Source organism: Aphidius gifuensis, linkage group LG6, assembly GCF_014905175.1.
Source record: "Aphidius gifuensis isolate YNYX2018 linkage group LG6, ASM1490517v1, whole genome shotgun sequence".
NCBI classification, from domain to species: Eukaryota; Metazoa; Arthropoda; class Insecta; order Hymenoptera; family Braconidae; genus Aphidius; species Aphidius gifuensis.
The window spans coordinates 3,120,007-3,144,805 of record NC_057793.1 but is presented as its reverse complement, the minus strand read 5'-3'; the positions used below and the strand labels follow the sequence as shown (position 1 = coordinate 3,144,805).

At 25.7% G+C, this 24,799-nt stretch overlaps 6 protein-coding genes across 9 annotated transcripts; 3 read left to right on the top strand and 3 right to left on the bottom strand.

The window, feature by feature from the left end:
- Positions 1 to 5,574: 5,574 nt before the first annotated feature.
- On the bottom strand, positions 5,575 to 8,770 carry LOC122858862 (glycine--tRNA ligase). Of its 2 annotated transcripts, none has more exons than XM_044162061.1 (3): positions 8,389 to 8,770; positions 8,023 to 8,290; positions 5,575 to 7,888 (listed from the first exon to the last, which is right to left on the bottom strand). In XM_044162061.1, exons 2-3 carry the CDS (start codon positions 8,284 to 8,286, stop codon positions 5,903 to 5,905), a joined length of 2,250 nt encoding a protein of 749 aa, XP_044017996.1. In that variant the 5' UTR covers positions 8,287 to 8,290; positions 8,389 to 8,770; the 3' UTR covers positions 5,575 to 5,902. The 2 variants fall into 2 exon arrangements, with proteins under 2 accessions (XP_044017996.1, XP_044017995.1); XM_044162060.1 differs by lacking the exon at positions 8,389 to 8,770 and adding an exon at positions 8,364 to 8,381.
- Positions 8,771 to 9,961: 1,191 nt separating this feature from the next.
- Positions 9,962 to 20,761, bottom strand: LOC122858857. Of its 2 annotated transcripts, none has more exons than XM_044162057.1 (5): positions 20,096 to 20,761; positions 19,188 to 19,754; positions 13,480 to 18,978; positions 11,281 to 13,392; positions 9,962 to 11,019 (listed from the first exon to the last, which is right to left on the bottom strand). In XM_044162057.1, the coding sequence occupies exons 2-5, from the start codon at positions 19,555 to 19,557 to the stop codon at positions 10,748 to 10,750; spliced, it is 8,253 nt and encodes a 2,750-aa protein (XP_044017992.1). In that variant the 5' UTR covers positions 19,558 to 19,754; positions 20,096 to 20,761; the 3' UTR covers positions 9,962 to 10,747. The 2 variants fall into 2 exon arrangements, with proteins under 2 accessions (XP_044017992.1, XP_044017991.1); XM_044162056.1 differs by having other exon boundaries at positions 20,326 to 20,761.
- A 515-nt stretch (positions 20,762 to 21,276) lies between these two features.
- LOC122858880 (transcription elongation factor 1 homolog) lies at positions 21,277 to 21,795 on the bottom strand. Its single transcript, XM_044162093.1, has 3 exons — positions 21,680 to 21,795; positions 21,440 to 21,580; positions 21,277 to 21,353 (listed from the first exon to the last, which is right to left on the bottom strand). Exons 1-2 carry the CDS (start codon positions 21,793 to 21,795, stop codon positions 21,448 to 21,450), a joined length of 249 nt encoding a protein of 82 aa, XP_044018028.1. The 3' UTR covers positions 21,277 to 21,353; positions 21,440 to 21,447.
- Positions 21,796 to 21,988: 193 nt separating this feature from the next.
- On the top strand, positions 21,989 to 22,995 carry LOC122858879 (EKC/KEOPS complex subunit LAGE3). The gene is made up of 3 exons (XM_044162092.1): positions 21,989 to 22,105; positions 22,189 to 22,317; positions 22,388 to 22,995. The coding sequence occupies exons 1-3, from the start codon at positions 22,089 to 22,091 to the stop codon at positions 22,512 to 22,514; spliced, it is 273 nt and encodes a 90-aa protein (XP_044018027.1). The 5' UTR covers positions 21,989 to 22,088; the 3' UTR covers positions 22,515 to 22,995.
- On the top strand, positions 22,589 to 22,987 carry LOC122858876 (phosphatidylinositol N-acetylglucosaminyltransferase subunit P). Its single transcript, XM_044162090.1, has one exon. It carries the CDS (start codon positions 22,589 to 22,591, stop codon positions 22,982 to 22,984), a length of 396 nt encoding a protein of 131 aa, XP_044018025.1. The 3' UTR covers positions 22,985 to 22,987.
- Positions 22,996 to 23,133: 138 nt separating the features above from the next.
- Positions 23,134 to 24,765, top strand: LOC122858873 (protein SMG9). 2 transcript variants are annotated; one of them, XM_044162087.1, is made up of 6 exons: positions 23,134 to 23,181; positions 23,318 to 23,705; positions 23,782 to 24,084; positions 24,159 to 24,424; positions 24,492 to 24,603; positions 24,675 to 24,765. In XM_044162087.1, exons 2-6 carry the CDS (start codon positions 23,344 to 23,346, stop codon positions 24,751 to 24,753), a joined length of 1,122 nt encoding a protein of 373 aa, XP_044018022.1. In that variant the 5' UTR covers positions 23,134 to 23,181; positions 23,318 to 23,343; the 3' UTR covers positions 24,754 to 24,765. The 2 variants fall into 2 exon arrangements, with proteins under 2 accessions (XP_044018022.1, XP_044018021.1); XM_044162086.1 differs by lacking the exon at positions 23,134 to 23,181 and adding an exon at positions 23,195 to 23,243.
- Positions 24,766 to 24,799: the final 34 nt, after the last annotated feature.

Below are 24,799 nucleotides of genomic sequence, written 5' to 3'. Positions count from 1 at the left end.
AAAAGCAGACAGCAACAATGTACTGGGACCACAAAGAAGTGGTAAAGAAACTGGACTTATACAAGAGGCATATGGCGAAAAAAATTTCCGGGGAAGAGGACATCCACGTCCAAAACCTCCAAAGTTACCCGTTTCTATAAATATTGCTAATCAAAGAAATCGTCCATGTATACCGTCAAATTGCGTTCCAATTACACAATGTTTTTTACCATTTCCAAGAACATGTGCTAATCGTCTTTATATTTGTTGTCTAATATCTAGACCTGTTGTCAACAAGTTAATTGAACAGTTGTTCCCAAAAAATAAACAGTAAAATCTATTCACGATAAAAAAATTTTCAAATCGATTTATTATGTTTTTTTATAATTATTATATTATTTTATGTGTTTTAAATATATAAAATAATATTTTTCACCTACACATAATTTCACCTGGTTCCGATGTAAGCATTAATAATAATAAAAACATATTTTTAAAACAATGCAATAGTTTGTTTCATAATATAATTTTTGTTTTTCATATCAATGTAAAAAAAATATTTTTTTTTTTTGTATTGTTATACAAATTTTTTGAAGAAAATGTTTTTTTTTTTTCGAAGATAACGATTGTAAATAGTCATTCTTTTTTTATATTTTAAATTAAAAAAAAAAAAAAAACTTTCACAATGCTTGATGACTTGTTGAAAATACTGATAAATATTTTTTGAACAAAGCATTTTATAAAAATAATACAAATACATATAAATGTCGGAATTTCCCAAAATGCACTCTCCTACTACGCTCTGGAAATTCCTTACATTATTTTCACTGCTCTTGTGTCATAAATATTTGTTCTACAAGCTAGACGTCGTTCAACATGGAACTGTTCAAAACGTTCTTAATAATTGTTCTCCAACTTGTTTTTGTTTTATCAGGTGAGTCAATTTTTTTTTTAAAGAAATAATATTCTTTTTCAAAGTAATGATATAAAAATAATAATTTCTTTTTGATTTATATAATTTTAAATTTATATTTTTCAATACTTTTTAAAACTAAAGAATATTTTTTTTTTTTATTATAATCACAGTGTCTGGAGAAATAGACAGCAAAAATGAACTGGGATCTCAAAGCAGTTTTCAATCAAATGAATTTATAAAAAAGTTCAGAGGAAGAGGTCGTCCACGTCCAAAACCTCCAAAGGATCCCATTTCGATAAAAAATGTTAAACGAAAAAAACGACCATGTTTACAGTCAAATTGCGTTCCGATTACACAATGTTATTTATCACTTCGAAGAACATGTGATAATAATAATTATACTTGCTGTGTAATATCTAAACCTGATGTCGCAAAGTTCATTGAACAATGGTTCCCAAAAAAAAAACAGTAAAATCTATTCACGATAAAAATATTTTCAAATCAATCTATCATGTTTTTTCATAATTAAATATTCTTTAAAAATAAAAAATTGTATTTAAATAAATCCATAATAATCAGAGTTTAAAATAAAATTTTGTTAAAAAAAAAAAATAAATAAATAAACTATGTAATTTAGTATGTATTTAAAAAAATAAAATGATCACTTATTCAGAACTAAATCTATCAAACTATTATTATTTATCCTGTTATATATTTTTGTGATTTAAATTCAAGTTCATATGTGTTTTGAATATATAAAATAATATTTTTCACCTACACATAATTTCATCCGGTTCCGGTGTAAGCATTAATAATAATAAAAACAATAAAAATATAGAAAAAAAAATTTTTTTTTTTTTGCTTTTATTATTATCATGTTGAAGACGCTTGCAAACGAGTCGTGGCAAAACAATTCGATTCGCACGACCAAGAATAAAAAAAATAAATAAAATATAATAATAATAATATAAAAAGAACTGCAGAATAACATTATGCATCAGGCATAATTTTTTATTGTTTTTTTTTTAACATAAGTATCTCCTTTATTTTTCTGTCATTTGTACTGCTCATCTTTTGATACCAAAAACGCGGTGAGATGTGTTAAGCATGTGAATAATTGGGTTTTCACCCACACAATTTAAATTTTAAAGTGCGTTTGTGTTAAAATATTGTCCTGGGGCATTGTGAGACAATATGATAACATGCAATATACGAGACAACATTTACTTAAATTTATTTTTTAAATAAACATATAGAAATTATTTATTTCTGCTAAAATCACCGGGTTGATATGAATTATAATTAAATTATTATTTAAAAGTGCATTCAACAGTGAATTAAAAAATATATAGTATCATAATATAAATATTTAATAACTCAGAGAGAAAAAAAATAGGATGATACATCATCATGATGTTCTTTAACACAACGAGATCATTGGTGAACTATTTATGCCATGGAATTGCTTGTTGAAAAATATAAATGACTCAAATGAGTTCACTTACCTTGTGAAGACTCAGCCATGTAGATGATTTTTCCAGGTTTCCAGGTAGCCCCAAGTGTTTGATTCATTTTTATAGGAAGTACACTGTCATTGACATCCAGGATAAATTTTTAAGAAGATTTTAAAGATGCATCACTGTCTGTAAAAAATATTTAATTATTAATAATACAATATTTATTAATTAATCATTCATAAAAAAATTTTTTTTTTCAATTCTACCTTGAGCTCCAACTCTTCCAGGACTCTGAATTATCATCAACAGCTAGGAAGACAACTGCATCCTGAACTGCATTGGTTATTTTTTTTTTGAATCAATCAATCAATCAATGTTTTTTATATTCAAAAAATCATTGAATGCAAAGATCAATTATTCTAACAATTAACTGCATCATTTGCATGATCAACATATGGCCCTGCAAATTATCGCATAATATAATGGAGTTTAGTTATAAAATTACTCAACAATTTGGAATCAGTTTGTTCAGTTTTTTTTTTAATTGTTTTGTCACAAAATAAGCAACATACCATTTCATTGTCAACCTGCATCCAGCAAAAACTTCATGACTTGATTTTGACCGGTAGATTTATCCATTTCAGAGCACTGCATTTATTATTATCTGTAACATGAGAAAAATAATGAATAAAATAATTAAATGATTAATAAATATTCAATTTACCAAAAATAATATTTACCATGATTTGTTATCGTTGAATTTAAATTTTACATTTTCTTTTATTCATTGGCAGCCAAACGATACATGGATCTATAAATAAATAAATAAATAAAATTCATGTATAAAATTTATTATTATGATTAATTACGTAATATATAATTTTTAATGTCGGCCATTTTGTTAACATAATATTGTTAAATCCTTTGAAAAAAAAAAAAAAAAATCGAGTGCACATAAAATAATAATTTAAAGAAAAAAAATAAATATAAAATAATAAAATGATTAGCAAAAATATTCATGTCTATAAAATTAATTTATTATAATATTATTTTTAATTATTATTACTCACTTAATTATTTACAGGTTTTTAAGTGCCCCAAAATTCACTAAATATTCTTTTCACGATAATTAATAAACGGAGTAAAATTATGTAATGATTTATACACCATTATGAGTATTACGTAATTACAAACCGATTGTTATATAATTTATTAATTGTTAATCAATAATACTCGTGATATATTGAGATAAATAATGAGTTGCACGGACATTTACTCATGACGCACAACTGTTTTTTTATTAATGTCGCCCTTTTGTTTTTTGGAGCAATTCCGAGAATTTAGCAGGGCACAGGAGAGGGGAGGCCAAATAATTTGCAAATTATTATAATAATAAAATTAATAATATAATTTATTATATTTAGCATTAATAAATAATAATATTTAAAAAAAAATAATAAATAAATATAAATACAAGTAAAAAAAGAAAATTGCTGTAAAATATAAAAAAATTTATTTATAAAAAAAAAAAAAAAAGCAAATGCGCGGTAATTTCAAATTTAACATGTAATATTTAATAATTCATTATAATTATTTTTTAAAATCTTAAAATATGTTTTAAAATTTAAATTATATTGAATATTGTTTTGATTAAAATTTATTTGTGTATTGTCTAAAAAAAGATCCATTTAGTTTGAAAATTAAATCAAATTATTAAACAACTTTTTTTTTGTCATTGGATTTAAAAAAAAATAAAAAATGTTCTGACTGTTGATGATTATTTAATTGCTATTCTAAAATTAATATTATGTTATTTATGTTTGATATAAAAAATTCAGATTAAAACTATCAGGTGACTGGATTTAAATTTAGAAAAGAAAAAATAGTTCTAGTCATTTGGCCTTATCGTTTTTACATACTGATAAATCATCAGATGAGGTCTAAAATTAAAAATTATTTTATAATAATAGCAACTTGGTTGGCAAATTAAAACAGATTACCTTTTATTCTTTTTAGTTTGACTGTGTGATTTTAAAGTCGTCAGTCATAACGAAACTTGCTACCTTTCATGATGAATAAATTAAAATTTTTACTTTTTATTGATTTATTGGCTATATTTTTTTTATCTGGTAAGTTTAAATTCAACTCAATTTATCGAAAATTTAAATTAAACATTGCCATTATTAATTAGATTATAATATTTATGAATTATTTTTAAAATAAAAAAAATCACCAGAATTTCAGAATGTAAATGGCGCTGTTACATCTAAATTCGGTTATCAAGTTGGAACAAAAAACATCCAAGATGATAGTGTTGCTCCGTCAGATGTTGAAATTATTCTTCTTGATGGAAAACAACCTTGCAATCCTGTGTATTTAACAGGTAATTTTAAATTATTATCTTAAATATTTGTTTGATTATCGTTATTGTAATAATTATAATTATATAAAATTTACAAATCAGAATCAGTTGAATCCTCACAACAATTGAATGGCAATAATCTAAAAAAAAGACTAACTCGAGATCTTCCTGACGATAATTGTGGATTTTTTCCTGGTGCAACCAGACCTCCTCGTGTTATTCCACCAATTGGTCCACCAACATGTCGACCTGAGTTCTGTGTGCCACGAGCAAGATGTGTAGTTCCTTATCCAGGAAATGAAAGATGTGAAATGCCAGGATATATATGTTGTATGTATATATCCATATAAAATAATAATTGAAAAATTACAGTCTTTGAAATAATTAAAATTGATAAAAATAATAGTTACAAAAAACAAAATTAAAAATATCTGAAATAATTATAAAAATTTAATTTAAATTTTCTTTAGACATGAACACCATCAGTTTATCATGAAAGTAAAAATATTTTTATTTATCAATTGTTAAAAAAAAAGAGACATTTCCTGTAAATGATAATTATTTTTTAAAATTTATAATTGAAAAAAAAAATTATATTTCATTTCAATTCGTTTTTTAAAACATTTTGCATATTTTTTCTTATTTTAATTTATATTTTTTAATAAAATTCATAAAACAAGAATGACTACTTTGTATCAAGTAGTCATTATCAGCATTGAAATTTTTTTCATGATCAGTGATCATAAAAGAGTCACTCAAATAAATATATGTTGTTTTTTTTTTTATGTTTTAATTTCATTTAAAAATAATGTTGGCAGTGGGTAATAAAAATAAATGTTTAATATCAAATTATAATTATTAATGTATTGGTAATAATTATTGACATATCAAAAACAGATATTTAAAATAACCAGATGAAAATAATGATGTCGTATTTGGTTAATAAGACGTCAATAAATATTTGCAATAAAAAAAAATAAATTAAATGATAATAATTTTTTTAAATTCAATTGGTTGATAAGTATAATAATTAATTTAAAGCAAAGAAAAAAATATTCTGAATTTACATATTTATTCAATGATGATGTCGTATAAATAAATAATAAAAAAAAAAGTTAAATGCTTTTGTAAGTAAATGTAAATTTAAATACAAATATATTGAAAATAAAAAAAAAATCAATAATAATTCTAGTTTTCATTAGCATTTTCTTGTTGTTGGAATGCTGGATATTTATCCTTAACTTCATTCCAACTGATGACACCATTTGAAAGATCTCTAACAATAGCAGGTATATCAGCAACTGGTATTCTGACTTGTTTCATGCTGTCTCTTTCTCTCAATGTTGCTGTATATGGTTCTTTCAATGTATCAAAATCAATTGTAATACCAAATGGTATTGCAATTTCATCAGTTCTAGCATATCTACGTCCAATTGTACCAGATGAATCATCAACTTTGTATAGTACACCAAATTTCCTTAATCCACTTGATATTTCTTTGACAAATGGTGTAAAATCAGGATGTCCACTTAATGGTAAAACTGAACATTTATATGGTGCAATAATTGGTGGTAAACTTAAATATGTACGCATTTCATCACCATCACGTTGTTTAAAATTATGCTCAAATACAGAATACATTATTCTACCAATTCCAAATGATGGCTCAATAACAGATGGTATTATTTCTTCAACATGAAGTGTTTTTTTATATCTTTTAACACTTACCATATCATTTGTTATTGATACAGTATTATCATTATTTAATTTAAGATTATAAGAGCCAGATGTTGATAATTCTTTTTCTAAATTATTAATTGTATTTTCATCAAGTTCAGCAAGTGTATCAAGTACAATTTTAGCATCTTTTCTAAATGTTTTACCAATGAGACCACGATTTGGTGATGCCTCAACAATATCAACATTTTTTGGTACACTTAATTTTTTTTCAGCAGCTAAACGTACACCAGTTGCTTTAGTATGTTGTGTTAAATCATAAGCTGATCTATCAGCACAACCAACACACTCAATCCAACCATATGATGTTAAACATTCAGCATCCCAACAATCACATGCATAATGGGCCATTTCATTACCCATATGTTGACGAAAACGTAATTTTTTTGGATCAACACCAACAGTTATCATAAACATTTGTATTCTTGCCATAAAATAACCAAGTGTTTCATTTGCAACAAGACCCTCAGCAACAGCATCACCAATTGTTTTAATTTCAGCTGATTTACCATCCATTTGATTGCAAGCTGAATAAAGTAACATACTTGTATTTTTAACATCAATAAATTTAGCATGTGATTTATCATTTGGATCACAAAAATGTTCAATTTCAGCCATTGTAAATTCACGTACACGTATTAAACCAGATCTTGGTGATATTTCATTACGAAATGCATTACCAATTTGTGCTGCAGCAAATGGTAATTTTTCTTGATTAAATTCAAGTAATCTTTTAAAATTAACAAATATTCCTTGTGCTGTTTCAGGACGTAAAAAACCTTTAATAAGTCCAGTTGGTCCAATTTGTATGCCAAACATTAAATTAAATTCTAATGGTTCACTCAAATCATTACCACTTGTTGGTGATTTCATATTATATTTATTCATAACAGCAGCCATTTCATCTTTAGTCATACCATCTAATTTAATAACAATATCTTGACATTCATTTTTAGTTGCTTCATCAATTTTTTTATCACTTGTTAATTTTTCTAAATGTGCTTTTATCAAATGATCAAGACGAAAACATTCACCACTTTTTAAATCTTTAACCATTAAATCAGCAAAACGATCAACATGACCAGATGCTTTTAGCACTGGCTCTGGTGTTAATATTGAACAATCAACTTCAAGCATTTGTTCTTCAAGAACAAAAAAATTACGCCATGCTGATAATAAATTTGTCTTGAATGCACAACCAACTGGACCAAAATCATATTGTCCAGTTATTCCACCATAAATTGCAAATGATTGATCAAAGAAAAAACGACGTTTTAAAAGATCTTCCATTCGTGCACGATCAAAGGTTTGAGCATCACTAGCAAATGACATTTCCTTGTCTTCAAGAAGTTTCTTACGTAGCTTAAGTTCAGCAACAGCTTTTTTAATGTCCAATTCAGGTGCTCCATCAGCTTTTAATTTTCTCACCAAGTCTCCCTAAATAACAAGATTCATTAATAATTTGTTGTTGATATGGAAAAATAAAATAATTTAAATGTTGTGCTAGGTTATGTAGACAACACGTGAATATTAGCATGTTAATTAATTAAACATATGGAATAAATAAATACCTGTTCTTTGACATTGGCACGAAATGGAGCAAGTGTTTCTTCAATTTTTGGATCAGACATATTGAGAGGAAAATTTAATTTAATTGATCTATGTTGTTTTTTTGAACCCCAATTAAATTCCTTTGCTGCTAGCTCAGTACCAGTTGACAAATTTCTGGTTAATGATGAATTTATATATGGCTTTTGAACTGTCAATTTATTGATACAGAGATCACGTTTTATGGTTTTTATAATGGCGTAAAGCCTAGAATGCAACAGCCGCATTCGCCTGTGAAAGTAATATTAAAATTTTATTATTATTTTAGCCAAAAGGCTATAACACTTGTAATAATATTTTTTACTCTTTTTATTCAAAAGTGTACATACACATATGATAAATAATGATGCAATTGTTGACGACGCCATTGTGGACCATTCCTTTGGCGGTAAAAATTTAAACTTGTTTTTTTTATTCATCAACAAAATAATTGAGATAAGAAAAAAATTAAAAATTAAAATTAAAAATAATTTGGAAAGGTTAATGAAAAAAATTATAAAACATTTTTTTTTTCAAAATTGTAAGGTTGTTCTTTTTAATACAGCCCTATGGTCACATTTATAATTTAATTAGTTTTTTTTTTATTTTTTTTTATTTTTAAATCAAAGCAATATGCACAAGATTTTATATTCAAAACAAATATACTTAAAAACAATATATTTTTAAATATTTATATATATATGAGCTCTGATTCATTTGTTCAACAATACTAGTTTGAATAAACGATGTATTTTATCGCTAAACAATTTTTTTTTTATTTTTATTTTAATTTTTTTATACACATGAAATGATACTTTTATTATTATGTTTTTTTTTAAATCAAAACAATAAACAATGAGCTGTAAAATACAAACAAATTTATAATGTTTTTTTTTTAATTATCAATATATTTATATTTTATTTAAAAATATTTAAATGAAATAAATAAAAAATTATGGTAATGTAAATTATGGCTATTTACATTTTAATGTAAATGGCAAAAAAGCACAACAGAAAAAAATTATAAAAAATTATTTTCTTTTTTTGGAATTTTTTTTTTCTTCATTAAATTCTAAAATGGATTTACATCGTTTTCAACTATTCCTTTGTACATGTTTTATTTAATTTTTTTCAATTTTGTTTTTTTTTTTTTCATTTAATTCTATACGACATTGACGAGTAGAATTTAAATATTTTATTTTCTCAATAATCGTAATTCGTCTAAGTATAATATTTATTTTAAATATTTTTTTATATTTTAAATGAGAGAAGCACCATGATATTTATTCGCAAGTCAACATCTCAAATTTTGAGAATTAATTAAACACATCTTGCATGAAATTTTCCTCAATAATTTTATAAAAAACAAATGTACATATAAAAATAAAAATAAAGAGGAAGAATGCAGCTGTTTTATTTATTTTTTTCATTTTTCATAATTCTCTGTCTTAATAATAATTATTATAAAAATTTAATGAAAAAAAAAGAAATAAATAAATGAGGAAAAAAAAAACATTCAATAATAAATAACGATATTTAATTAATTTGGGATGTTAGCACAGAGTTATTTTTCATTATTTATTACGAAATATCACAGTGATGAAAATGAAGAATTGCGACATATCAAAGCACTTCTCAACTATCCTTATATTTTATTATTATTAATATTAATTTATTCATATAGATAATTATAATAATATTTTATTAAATTCATCTATGCTTTTGATGAATTGTTAGTTGTTTGGATATTATTCTAATCAACAACAATTCTACAATCTACTTATTTTTATATTCACATATAATAGGAAAAAAAAATAATCATTCAATTGATAATTATACTTTTACAATTTGTTAGAAAAAAAAAATAATCATTCTTAATAAATCAAGTATTAATACATGTTGATAATTCAAAAAAAAAATCGTACTTGTTGCCAAATAATTGTGGATAAATACTGTATGTGTAATGCACGTATAAAATTACAGGAAAAAAAAAAAATTAATAATTGTCAAAAAAAAAACAAAAAGAAATAACAAGTGTTTTTTTTTTTTTTTTCCTTGTCTTCATTTATTCATAATTATCATCAGCATCATTGAGAGGTCTAACACACGTCATTTAAATTTATATTAAAAAATAATATAACGAAAAAATTTATTTCATGAAAATAAAAATTATATATATTTCTATATAAAGAAAAAAAAAATAGTAGCAAAGAAAAAAAAATAAATTTATCTATCAAAGAACGTGTGTCATGTTGCTGTGTTGCCCTTAGACATATATATATATATATAAATTTTTTTTTTTTTTTAATCATTTTAATAAAAGATAAAAAAAAAAAAACAAAAAAAAAAATATTTATTTTTTTTCTATTACATTTTTACAACAAAAAATTTACAAAAAAAATCGTCGAATTTACAAAATTTTCGTGCGATCAACATCATTGCACATTTTAAGAAAAAAAAAATGTTTTTTTTTTCCTATTTTTATTTAATTTTTTTTAATTCCCTCATAACTTCTGACTAAACATTTTACAATGATGTGTCTTAAAGCTTCAGTCTATTCGTTTAAATATAAAAAAAAAGAAAAAAAATAAAAGAAAGAAAATAAAATTAGTTAATATTGTTTAATTTTCTTTCAAATATATTTGTTTTTTCTTTTTTTTTAAATTTATTATTTCTGTTATATTTAAACTAATCTATTATATAAATTTTCTACTGTGTTGGTGGTTGTGATTCGCTGGGTGCATTGGGATTTGAAAAAGGAGGTAAAAATGAATAATTAGGATATGGTGGAGGTGGTGGTGGTGGTGGTGGATGAGAAAAAGATGGATAATAATTTGAAGGATGTGATGAGGCTGGAGGTGCATAACCACGGTGCAAATAAGGATCTGCAACCGTTGGTGTACCACCATGAAAAGCCGAGTACATACGTGCATAATTAGCATCATAACTTGGTCCACCATAGCCAGTATATCCAGGTGTTCCTAAATCAAAGAAAAGTCAAAGAAAAAATATAAACTCTGATGAAAAAAAATTTATTATTTAAACTATTTATTAAAAATTTTTTTTAAAAACTATTTTCTTTACATATATATATTTATTTATATATTCATTTAATTATTTTTTTTTTGTTTATTATTACTATTAAATTTAATTATATACAATGTTGATGAAAACATTTTTGCTTATTTTAATGAAATTTTATCTATTTTAAAATATTAAATACAAATTGTTATGTTACTTACCACTTGGAGGATAAACAGCTGCTGGAGTTGAAGCTGGAGATGAAGATGGTGTAGCAACAGCAGCAGCAACACTCGATCCAGGTGGTACAGCAGAATAATGCTGTGCGTAAGGATCAAAACTCGATGAATAATTTGAATGATATCCTGGTCTACCAGTATGATTAAATCCAACTGAAGAATCAATACCCTCATTCCCATTTCCAGTCATGGGAATAGAATTTGTAATTTGTCCATCATTATTTTTTAATTCTTTATTTTCTCTAGTTGTTGTTGATTGAGATGGAATAACAGTTTGATTTACTCCAGGAATAATACTTGATGGAGTACTATGATAAATTGTAGGTGACGGAGGAAGAGATAGAGAAGGAGGAATTGGAGGAGGAGGTACAGTTCTTTCATCAATTGTTTTAACAACATCACTATTAAGTCTTTGTACATCTTTACTTGTTTGTCTTTGACTTGGTTGATAATATGATTCATAAGATGTATTTGATTGTCTCGTTCGTGAATCTGAATAATCATAATATCTTGGATATTGTGCATAAGGATAACCTTGTGGATCAACAATTGGTACTTGTTCAGTATTTAATGGTATTTGTTCTTTTGTAACACCTGGTGATATTAATTTTTTTCCATGTGGATTACTTGGTGTTAATGATATTTGTGAATTTGTTATTGTGTCATTATGAGTCTTTGGTGTTTCTTGAATAACTGGAGGACACATTTGATTCATTGTAATTGCATCAGTATTTTGTAAATTTGGATGTGTTGATGATGACAATGATGATGATAATGGTGCTTGTGTTGGTAATGGTGGTAATGATGGTATTGGTGGTGGCGGTGGTGGTGGTAATAACTGTTGTTGTGATGGAATTTGATTTGTAATTCTCATTGAATTTTGTACTGATGGTTTATCAATAATAATTTCATCAATTGGATTTTTTGTAGATACTGGAGAATGTCCAAAAGATCCCTGATTACCAAATGATCCACTCTGTATTTGTCTAATGTCTCCTTTAATTTCTGATGAATTAATCATATTTTGTAAATTTTTAATATTTTTATTAGTATGATCTAATAAATCATTTTTCATAATATTATTATGAATATTCATTGTTTGAGTATTATTATAATCTTGTCTTTTATTATCATCACAAATTTTTCCTAAATTTGTATCTTGTTGATCAGACGTTTGTAATCTTGATGATGAATTTGAATTAATTGAATTAAATTCATGATTATTATTACTATTAGTATTATTATTGTTATTATTATTATTATTATTTGTATTAGCTTCAGCAACAATATCTTCAATACGTACTTCTTCAACTCTTTGATCAGTTCTTGGTTGACTATCTGATGAATTTGAATTTTCACCGGCTGATGAATGATCAACAGAATGATCATGTTTGCCTTTATTTAATTTTTGTAATGACATATTATTTGTTAATTGATTTAAATTTTGTTTTATAATTGGTGTTTGTAAAAATGATTTTGGTCTTTTTGATACATTAATATCTTTATCTGATTGAAATTGACGATAGCCAGAACCACTACTTGGTCTTGATAATGGTCTTGGTTGTACTGGACCACCACTTGATGTATTTATAACAGATGATGATGTTTTTGGAATTAATGATATTGCTGAATTATTTCTTAATGGAAATACAACATCTGGTTTTAAATTTTGTCCTCTTGGTGATGATGACGATGATGATGAAGATGATGATGATGTTGTTGTTACTTTTTTAGTTTCTTCTTCACGTTTTTGTTGATTTAATTTTAATGATGTTCTTATTGCTATTATTTTACCAGATTCTAATTGCATGTAAATACCTTTTGGTGATTTTAATACCATAACACGTTGACCGGCTTTTAAAACAATACTTGATTTATCTGGTGAATTTGTTGGTATTACAACGTCAAGTGGAAGTGTCATTTCTTGTGCACTCATTCCTTGTCGTTGCCAAACTTCAGCTGGTATCCAACGACTTCCAGCACGTGTACTTAAACCTTCAGCACCACGTTGTTGCATAGGACGTACTGATGCAACTGGTTTTGGTGTTACACCCTGATCATTACCACGTACTGCTCTAATTTGAAGTCCTCCAGCTTAAAAAAAAAAAAACATTTTTTATCATCATCATCATTTAATACTTTAATAAATAATAAATAAATAAATAAATAAATAAAACTCACCTCGAGTTGCAGTATTTCCAGGAATGTAATTATAACTTGGTCTTGATGAATTTGCAGCCATTTTTTCCAATTCATATCCTCGTCTGGCAAGACGTTTTTCAGCTTGACTTAATTTTTTATCTTTTCTATCAACAAGAAGACTCTCATGATGAAATGGTTGTTTAGTAAGAAATGATGAATGTTTATCTAATAAAGAATGCATTATTTCATCAGTATATGTATCTTTTGAAGCTGAAAAATCTTGTACTTGACTATCCTCTTCCCAATCCCAGGACAATGTTGTTGCTTCTTTTAATGATAAATGAGCATCTGGATTACATTGATCAACAACACGATCAGCCATTCCTTGTTTACTTATTTGTCTATCATATATTTTTCTTTCAAGACAATTATCAGTTACAAGACGATAAACATAACATGGTTTTTTTTGTCCATAACGATAAACACGACAAACAGCTTGTGTATCATGACAAGGATTCCATGATGCATCAAATACAATTGCTCTATTAGCACCAACTAAATTAATACCCAATGAACCAGCACGTGTTGATACCAAAAATAAATGAATTTTTGAATTACGATTAAATTCATTTATTAATTTTTCACGTTCAAGTGCACTTGTACTACCATCAAGACGATAATAATTTACATTTTTAATCCAATTTTCAGTTTTACCATCAGATGTTTTATAATCATTTTTAGCTAAAAAATCTTCAATTAAATTAAGTGTAAATAATGATTGTGAAAATGTTAATACACGATCACCAAGACGTATTGCTTCTTCAAGTATACAAAAAAATATTGCCATTTTAGCTGATGCTTCAATAATATCTGGTACATAGCCTTTCATTAAATCAGTTGCCCAATCATATGGAATTCCAGGATCTTCTCTACCACTTGGTGAACTTTTTAAATCTTTATCTTCATCTCTAACAATAACTTCATCATCTGATTTATCATCTTTTTCTTTATCTTTTTCTTGCGTAATACTATCATCTTTTTCTTTAATAGCATCATTTGGAAAACTTTGTTGAATACTTGGAATATTTGGAATATTTGATACAACTGTTGGAGCTATTGGTACACTTGGAGTTTTATTATTTCCACTACCAACATCAGAAGAAGATGAATTATTAAAATTATCCTTTTTATTATCAATATATGGTTTACCATCTTCAGTCTTAATATTAATATCACTTTGATATTCATTTTGATATCTATTTTGTTGATAATTATTTTGACCAGGAAAATAATTATCTTGATAAAATTGATTATTACCTTGGCTTTGTTGTTGATTTACTGATTGTGAATAATTTGTCTGCCAATTTGTAAATCTATCATCTTGACCTTTAAATGAATTTTGATGATTACCACCAACTGGAAAGTTTCCAATTCCTTGATTATTTCTATTAAAATTACCACTTGAATTTTGTTCTGGATAATTTTGTGATGTTTGTGATGGTAAATTTGAATTTTGTCCTTGTGAAGTTGGATAATTACCTAAAAATGGCTGTGATCCATTTGGTCCAACATTCCCTTGATTATTACCTTGGCTATTTTGATATATTTGTGAATTTGTTGATGCTCCAGGTGTCGTTGAATTTTGATAACCATGTGATTGATTAGAATGTTGTTGTTGTTGATTTTGTGGATATGAATTTGTCATATTTCCAGTTGAATTTTGTTGATTTGTTGATGATATTTGTGATTGACCAGGTATATAACGAGATGTTTGTTGTGTATTACTTTGTGAATTTTGTTGTTGATTTTGAGATGTATAAATTTGTGAATTACTTTGATGTTCATTGTAACTAGAAAAATTATTCATTGGAATATTTGATTGATTTTGATAATTTCCAGATTGATTAACATTTGTTTGATACTGTTGTTGATTAACATTTGCCGAATAATTTCTTGATTGATCATTGTAAGAATAATTTTGTTGTCGTGAAAACATATCATAATTATTACCTGAATTACTTTGATCATTACGAAAGCCGGCAGGATTATTAGCAGCAGCAGCAGCATCATTATTATTACCTTGGAACATTTGATTTGGATTTTGTTGTGAATAATTTTGATTTGAATTTGTTGCTTGATAATTTGATGAACCTTGTGGATAATTAGTAAATGTACCAGATTGATTTTGATATCTTGTTCCACTTGTTGTTGTTGTTTGATTGTTATTATAAAATTCACTTGTAAATTCACTGGTATTTGTTTCTGAACGGTAATAATTATTATTACCTTGATTATCATTACCTTGATAATTATTGGTATTATTATTGAAATTTTGTTGTTGTTGTTGTTGTTGTTGTTGCTGTTGTGGTTGTGATTGTGGTTGTTGAAATGTTGCATTACCAGTTGGTGGATAATTTGTATTTTGTACTTGTGTATAATTATTAAAATTACCAATTTTTTTATTATCATTAACATCATCAGTAGTTGTAGTTGTAGTTGTACTAGTTGTATTAGTGTTATTATTAATTGATGCTGATGAATTTGGTTGTACACTTGCAGCTGGTTTATTTTTAATAATTTTTTCTTTTTTAGCACCTTTTTTCGTTTTACCTTTTGGTCCTTTTTTCATACCAGGTGTTGTTTTTTCAGCAATTGTTTCTTCAAGATCCAAATCATCTTCTTCATTCATTTGTCGTTTACGCAAAAAATGATATAATATATCTGGATGATTCCATATTTTACAACAAACAGCAAATGCTTTTAATGGATTTGGTACAGCTCGTGTTTTAACAACTTGATTCATAAATGTATCATATAATTTTCTTTGATGTGGTGTCATTCTAACTAGCATTATATATTCTTCTTTTCTTGGTAATGATATTTGTAATACAGAATGTGATCTACGTTGTACAAAACCTTCAAGTAATGCATGTAATACATGTGCACGATATCTCATTAAACGTATATCTTGTGGTGTTGAATCAATACATTGTCCATTTTGTATTGGACGTTCAAACATATTACAAAATTCACTTTTAGTACCCAAATAATTTGGTCTTACAAAATCAACCATACACCAATATTCCAATAAATTATTTTGTAATGGATAACCAGTTAATACAATTCTTCTTTTTGTTTTCATTTGTTTTAATGCAAGACTAATACTTGCATGTGAATTTTTTATTCTATGTCCTTCATCACAAATAACTAAATCAGGACCTGGATCAACAAGTGCACCATGCATATCATCAAATAATACTTTATTTTTATCATCTTCTTCAATATCAACTGTAGCTTCTTTAAATGCTTGTCCACGTTTTCTTTTACCTTTATTTGATTTCTTTAATGATAATTGACGATAAAGTTCATAACCAATTAATAAAACACCACCAACTTTTTGCCATTCTTTTATAACACGAGCTCTTGCTGCCATTGTTTTATGTAAATCATTGAGAATATGAAGTTTAAAATGTCTTGGACGAATGTCAAGTCCAATTGGTGCATCAACATTAAATGGTGCTTTTATTTTTTTATCAGATTCTTTTTTATCATCTTGTGATTCTTCTTTTGTTGTTGTTGATGTTGTTGATTTTGTATCTTCTTCTTTTTTTATTATTGGATTTTCTTCATATTCAGTTTTAATTTGTGGCATTTGTGATTGTTGTTGTTGCGGTTGTTGTTGCTGTTGTTGTTGTTGGTAATTTTGATAAGGATTAATTGATGGATTTTGATGATAATTTTGATAATTTTGATTTGCCATTTGTGGATAAACTGATGGATAATTTGATGATGGCATTTGTGAATTTTGTTGACAATCAATTTCTTGTTTCATATGTGGATAATTAGCATACATTGAATTTTGTGAATAATTTTGTTGATTAAAATTTGTATTTGATTTAATTAAATTATCCTGATAATTATATTGATGATTATCATAATTTTGTTGATTAAAATGATTACCAGCTGATGACATACTTGATGATACATCAGTTAAATTTGAATTTTCTTCTTTAAATTCTGTTTTTCCAATTTCTGTATTATTTTTTTGTTGACTTGATGATGATGTATTTTGTTTATCATTTTTAATTAATTCAGGATCTTCATATGGTAGCCACATATTAAATTCAGCAAGCCAATTTTGTAATGTATTTATTGGCATAATACAAAGTACTGTTTTAGCTGTTGTACAACGAAAAAAAATATCACAAAAACTAGCAACTTGTAATGTTTTACCTAAACCCATACTATGTGCTAATATACAACCAAAACCAGATGAACTTCTATATCTTTCAATACTTTCAATAATATTATCAAATAAAAATCTAACACCACCAATTTGATGTGGTTTTATTATTTTAGCAACTTGTGGTGCTAAATAAACATCTGGTTCACTTTCTGGATGTCCAACATTAATTAATACACGTCCATGTTCATCTGGTATATTATAACGATCATTTGTATGCATACCAGAATTTGATGGATCATCTTCATTATCTGTTTCTTCACCACCTGATGGTTCAGATAAAACAATACAATCATCATCTGAATCATCAGATGAACTTGATATTGTAACAAGCTCTTTATTTTTAGCAATATTTTTATCATCATCTTGTTCATTAATATTTTCTTCAATTTCTGGCTCTGATAATTCAGAATCAGAATAAAAATCATTTTCTTTTTTTGGTACAACTGGTGATATACTAACTGATGGTGTCATCATACGTATTCTTTGTTGTAATTGACTTTGATTTAATGGTGGTCTACCAGGTAATCTTGATATTGATGTGCCACTTTGTTGTGGATAATTACGACCTTTTTGCCAACGTGATGATTCCATTGGACGTTTATTTATTGTTGTTGGCATTTGTGATGATGAATTTGATATTAATAATGATTGATTTGGTGAATCTAATCTTGATGATAGCAATGACATTGGTGTTTTTAAATTTGATGTACCTGATAATAATGAAGATGCTGTTGCTCCTGCTCCTGCTCCTACTCCTGCTGCTGATACTGCTATTGATGATGATGATGATAATGACGAAGCCGATAAAGATGATGATAATGGTGTTTGTGATAATGTTGTACCAATATCATTTTGTTTACCTTGAAGTAAACTCATAACACGTGTTTGAGTTTTATTATTTTGACGATTAATTGCAAGTTGCCGTGCTTCACGTATCATACGTTGTTGTTCTTGTACACGACGTAAACGTTCCATTTCTTGACGTTGAGCTGATAATGTTGCTTCATCAAGTTGTGTTTCATCCATAACTTCACGTATATTTCTACGCATATTTGAAAGTTTTTTTTCTGCTTTACTCTCATTATCATCATGATTATCATCTTTTTTTTGTTTTTTAGGATGATCTGATTCTTCATCAGTTTCAGCATGACGTTTTTGATTATCTTGATCTGAAGGTGATGATGGTGATGAATCTATATTTGATGGATCATTATCCATACTGTCATCATCTTTTATAAGAGATTTACCTAATAAATCAGCTTCTGATACTTCTTGACCTTCAATTGGTGCACCTGAAATTTTTTAATAAATTATTTATTTATTTATCCAAAAGATTTGAATGTTTTAAATTTTAAAAATAATTTAAAACTCATTAAAAAATTGTGTGTCAAATTTACATTTACAAAGTACATTCAACACAATAGAAAAAAAAACTTTCACTTTTTAATAAGCATTTAAAAATAATTAATAAACAATATTTAATAAAAAATAAATCAATTACCTTCGAGAGGTAAAGTATCCAAAATATTAACAGCATCATCATCTTCATCTTGACAAGGCGATGGAGTTCTTTGTCTTTCTGAGTCAATTCTCACACCAATTTCAGTATCAATTGTTTCATCAAGATCCATATCATCACCAGATCCCTCTGATTGTATGTCATTTGATTCCATAATATTTTTTCTTTCTTCATCTCCATCACTTGTATCACCACCAGATTCTGAATCATCATCATTACCAGTTTGTATATCTGGATTACTTGCACTCTTCCCAGCACCACGATCTCCAGGATCATCTGATGATCTTGGTGCTAATCTTTCAATTGTCACATCACCAATTCGTGTTAAAAAACTATCTAAACTGTTTGACATTTTTTACTGATATCAATTTTCTACTTATTATTATTAATATTATTATTTGTTTGTTGTTGATGTTTTTTGTTTTTTCTAATTTTATAATTGTTGATGTATTAGTCACTTGTTAATGCAAGTTTATTTTACTCATCACATCCTGTGATATTTTCGTTGTCATTTTTTTTAATTTCCTCAAAATTTTATCACAAATTTGTCTGTAAAAAAAAATGAATAAATTTATAGACGACATGAATTAATTTACATTTATTAATTTGAAAAAGAAAGAAAAAAAAAAAAAAAAAAATTTTAAATTGTGGATTGATTGATTGAAATGAATTATTATTATCATTTTTTTTTTTAAATTAAATAAACAATTGAATTTTAAATTTGGAATAATTTTTTGTTTTTTTTTTTTTTTTTTATCATCAATAATAAAATAAAATTTTAAAAAATATCATTGTTATGACTCCAATTTATGGATGTATAATATAACGATTTTTAAAATAAGCAAATAAAAAAATAAAAAAAAAAAAAAATAAATAAATAATAAAATTACCAGTTGAGGGTGGGAACTGTCAAATGTAATTTATGTAAAATCTAGTGTTTGTTTTTAGTCATTAATAGATAAAATGACAATACAATATTTATGATGACAGTAAATAAATATTAAAAAGCTAATATCAATTATTATATTTGAATAATATTATTAAATTAATCTTCAAAGATGTATCAATCAACCACAAAATTGTACATGAAATGGTGGAAAAATCTTGTAATGTCACACACTTTGAACGGACGCCATAGCGTCGTTGTTCATACTCGTTCAATGTCCAAAAAAAAAAATATTAATTATTAATTATCACTTGTATTCATTTTTATTAAAACACTATTAATTACATTACACTTTTATTAATATCAATTGAATCAAATTAAAAAGATCATTAGAGAATTAGATTAAGGTGTCTTGAGATTATTGTTTTTTTTTCTCTCCTTTTTTTCCTTTTTTTTATTTTTTCTTTCTTTCTTGATAGGTAGACCCTCTCAACACGCGTCTCCTCTTACCCGCGGCATTTTTGTTCCTTTAACTTTTTTCACCGAGTGTACAACAATTACACACATACACACATATAAATTACACATATATATATCAATTGGTATTTTCATCATCTTTCTCACTCACTCTCTCTCGACGCCATTTTGCCCTACGATAAAACGTATTTCCGGTTTTAATCCCCACCTATAATATCAACAAGAAAAATGTGTCAAGAAAGACATCCTGTCAATTAAAAACATCCTATGATTACTCCAAAATTTTATCATTAATTTAAGGATATTTTTCATATATTTATTAATTAAAAATTACATCAAGAAAATATTTTTTTTTTGATATTTTTATTTAATATTTGTTACATTGTTGATTTTTTTTTTTTTCCTTTTTTTTTCAATACGCATTAATAATATACATTATAAATTTTCTTAAAATTAATAATCAATTCAATAATTAAATAATAATTAACGTAAAATATAATTTTGTTATTTTTTTTTTTTGTTTTGGTAAATGTGATACTGCGCGTTGTCGATATAAATAATTTTTTTTTTTTACGATGAATATATCTTCGTATTAGTGAACTTAAATAATAGGTATATAGTCAAATAATAATAATAATAATGATATAAATAATTATTTTTTGTTAAAAGATTAGAGTACTTAGAAATTAATGATTTTGTTTTTTTTTAATTGATGAAGGTCACTGAAATCTGAATGATGTTTTTATTGTTCATTTTTTGTGTTTATTTTTATTCGTTTGTTTTGCCTATTGACAGATGAAAAAATATATAATTAAAAAATAAATTAATATTTATAGATTATTAAATTAATAAATTGATAATAATTAAAAACCTTAATGATTAATTTGCCGTTTCACAGGCATCAATCCAGTCATTATAAACATCAAGTGGTTCTGATAATAAATTAATTGTCGTTTGAAAATCTTCTAAACAAACACGACAACTTATTTTTGCAGCATTTTTTGGTTTATCCCTGAAAATAATTTCATTATATAATTATCAATATTAAATTGATTAATTAAATTTTTTTTAAAATATTAATTATATTTTTAAAATAAAAATTACAACGCACATTTTAACCTCGCATGATTTTTCATGATTACAAAATGGACAATTAAATTGTGTATCCAAGGGTTCAATTGCTTTTCTTTTTGGAGGTGGCTTTCTTTTACTCTTTCTTCGTCCCATTTTATTACGATAATTAAAATTTAATTTTATCAAAAAAAATTCATAAAAACACACACACTGGAAACAAGATGTCAATAATAACAACACAAATCTGGAATTTTCTTTTCACACAAACGCCCTCTACAACTCAACAACAACAAATAATAATAATAATAAATATATGACACATGATCAGTGTTTGTTGATTTTTTTGTTATTATTTTCTTTTTTTTTTTGGAGCTTTATTATTAACAAAGTAAGAAAATAATTTAATACAAACAAAAAAGAAGATAAAAATAATTGAAGTAATTGAGATGAATAATCTTGATGTGTATCCTTTGTAAATTTAATTAATTATCTAAGAACAATGTTTTTGTATATTTTTAATATTTAACCTTAATGTTTGTAATTTAGAAAAATATCTGTACCATTTCCATCATCTAGAGAGGCTGATATTGCTTATCAGGTGTTAAAAGTTGACGCTGAACCAAAAAGAAGTGGAGTTAAAAAAATTATATCTGTTGACAATAATATTTTGAAGGTGTAAGTTAAAATACCAATACTGATGATTTATATTTTTTAAAAACTAATTTATAATTATTTATTAATTTAGAAACTTTATTGGTACTGAGGCGAGAAAAGTACGTGTTGGCTTAACATCATTTTTCGATAATTTAACACTTGTTTCTGAGACAATGAAAGAATTTGGACCACCAGAATCATCATACAGCTATTACTAAGTCAAAATAATATCAACAAAAACATCTTACAGCATAAATAATACCTTTAGTCAATTTTTTATTAATAAATAATCATGTCAGAGCATACACCAGCACCTTATCGACCTCGTTCAGTCTATGGTTATGCCTTGTATATTGGATCCAATATGATGTTTTTTATTTATCTCGTTTGGGCAGTTATACCAGAAGATATTTTACATGAAAAATTTGGTTTAACATATTGGCCTTTAAAATATTGGGCTGTTGCAATACCAATTTGGGCATTAACAGCAACAGCAATATTTACATTTATTATTTATCCAGCAATAAATATGCTCATGACACCTGACATTGATGATATAAAAACCATCAAAGATCAATATTCACTTGTTCAATGTGAATATATTCCAGGTGGTATTCCACCAGTTTCTGATATTCCAATTACTGATGTTTGTAGAAAATTATATTTAAAACCTGTTAATAAAACTTGATTTTCTTATAATTGTTGAAATTAATTTTTAAATTTAGTACCAATGATTTTTGAGGCTTTTGATTCGTTGGTTAAATACAAGATGGCTATTTTCTGTTTTGTATAATATAACCTTAATATTTATTTATCAACAACAAATAACAATAACAACTTGATTGAATAAATTAATAATAATATTGATATAATAATTTAAAAAAGGTAATAATAAATATATTAAAACCAGTTCAAATTGATTTTTTTAAAATTATTATTCAATCAAGGTAATTAACAAAAATACCTATAAATTAATTTGATGTTTGTATATTGTATTTTTATTTTTTTATGATGACTCTAGGAAATAAATGATAAATAAAAATTACAATGACTACTCGAAAAATTGCAAAAGATTATGAACCTAAAGAAAATAATCGTCCAACATTTATATTAAAAACAAGAGAAGGTGAAAATCGTGCAGTATCACCAAGTCAAAAAAATGGAGGAAAAAAAGATCATCCAGAAAATCATCCACAAGGAGTTGTACAAAATAAAGCACCAGAACCTCGTCCATTAACAATGTGTCAAGAAATGAATAATTGTATTAAATTTATGGATGAAAATTTACAATTATGTGATAATCCAGTTGATTATTTATATGATCAACAAGATTTTTTAGTTGTTGGTATTGTTGGTGGACAAGGTGTTGGAAAATCAACAATATTATCACTTTTAACATCAAATTATGCGTCAGTAAATACTCAGCAATAATAATTTAATTATTTATTATTTCGTTTTATTTATACTTGTTAATTTTATTTACAGAAAAAATATATTTCCTGTTCATGGTTTGAGTCATCATGAGACTGGAACACATTGTACAAATGGAGTTGATTTTTATGTTACTAAAAATAGAGTTATTTATTTAGACACACAACCAATATTATCATGTTCTGTTTTTGATGCAACAACAGCATCATTTGAACAAAAAAAAAGTCCAACTGATTTTACAAATTCAGAATCACATAATTTAGAAATTCAATCATTAGAATTTACAGCATTTTTATATTCGGTTTGTCATATTATTATTTTTGTACAAGATTGGTTTGTTGATCCAAATTTAGTCAGGTAAATTATTGTTAAGCGCCAAAAACAATATGAATATTATTAAAATATAATAATAATTTTTTCATATATATTAGATTTCTTCAAACAGCTGAAATGCTCAAGCCATCATCAACAACAAATTTAGATCAAGATTACGTTGAATATTATCCTCATATGTTATTTTTACACAACAAAGCTGAATTGAGTGATTTTATGCCAAATACATTGGAAACAATGAAAGAATTTTATAGTAAAGTATTTGCAACGTCAAAGTTACAAACTCACAGTGGTTTAGACATGAGTGTAACATCAAAAGACGGCCAATTGAATCTTTTTTTGATACCATTTATAACAAACAAAGGTACTTGAATATTTTTTTCTACTCAAGACTATCATCATGTTTTTAATAAAAATTAATATTTCAATAGATGAACCAACAATCCACGAAAATGAAAAAGAATTAATTGAAAAATTAAGAAGAAAAATTCATGGTATAACAAGAAATCCAATGACACCAGCAATACTTACAGAAAAAAATTGGTAAATCATAAAATAATAATTAATTTTCTTTAAAAATTTATATTAAAATAATTTTTTATTTTACACTCAAGGTATCATTATGTTTCCAAAGTACTTGAAGCCATAAAAAAAAGTCATCTTTCTCTGGAATATGGAAGATTAATGCCTTAAAATTATAATCATGAAAAAAAAAAAAATTCATGAAAAAATCATGCAA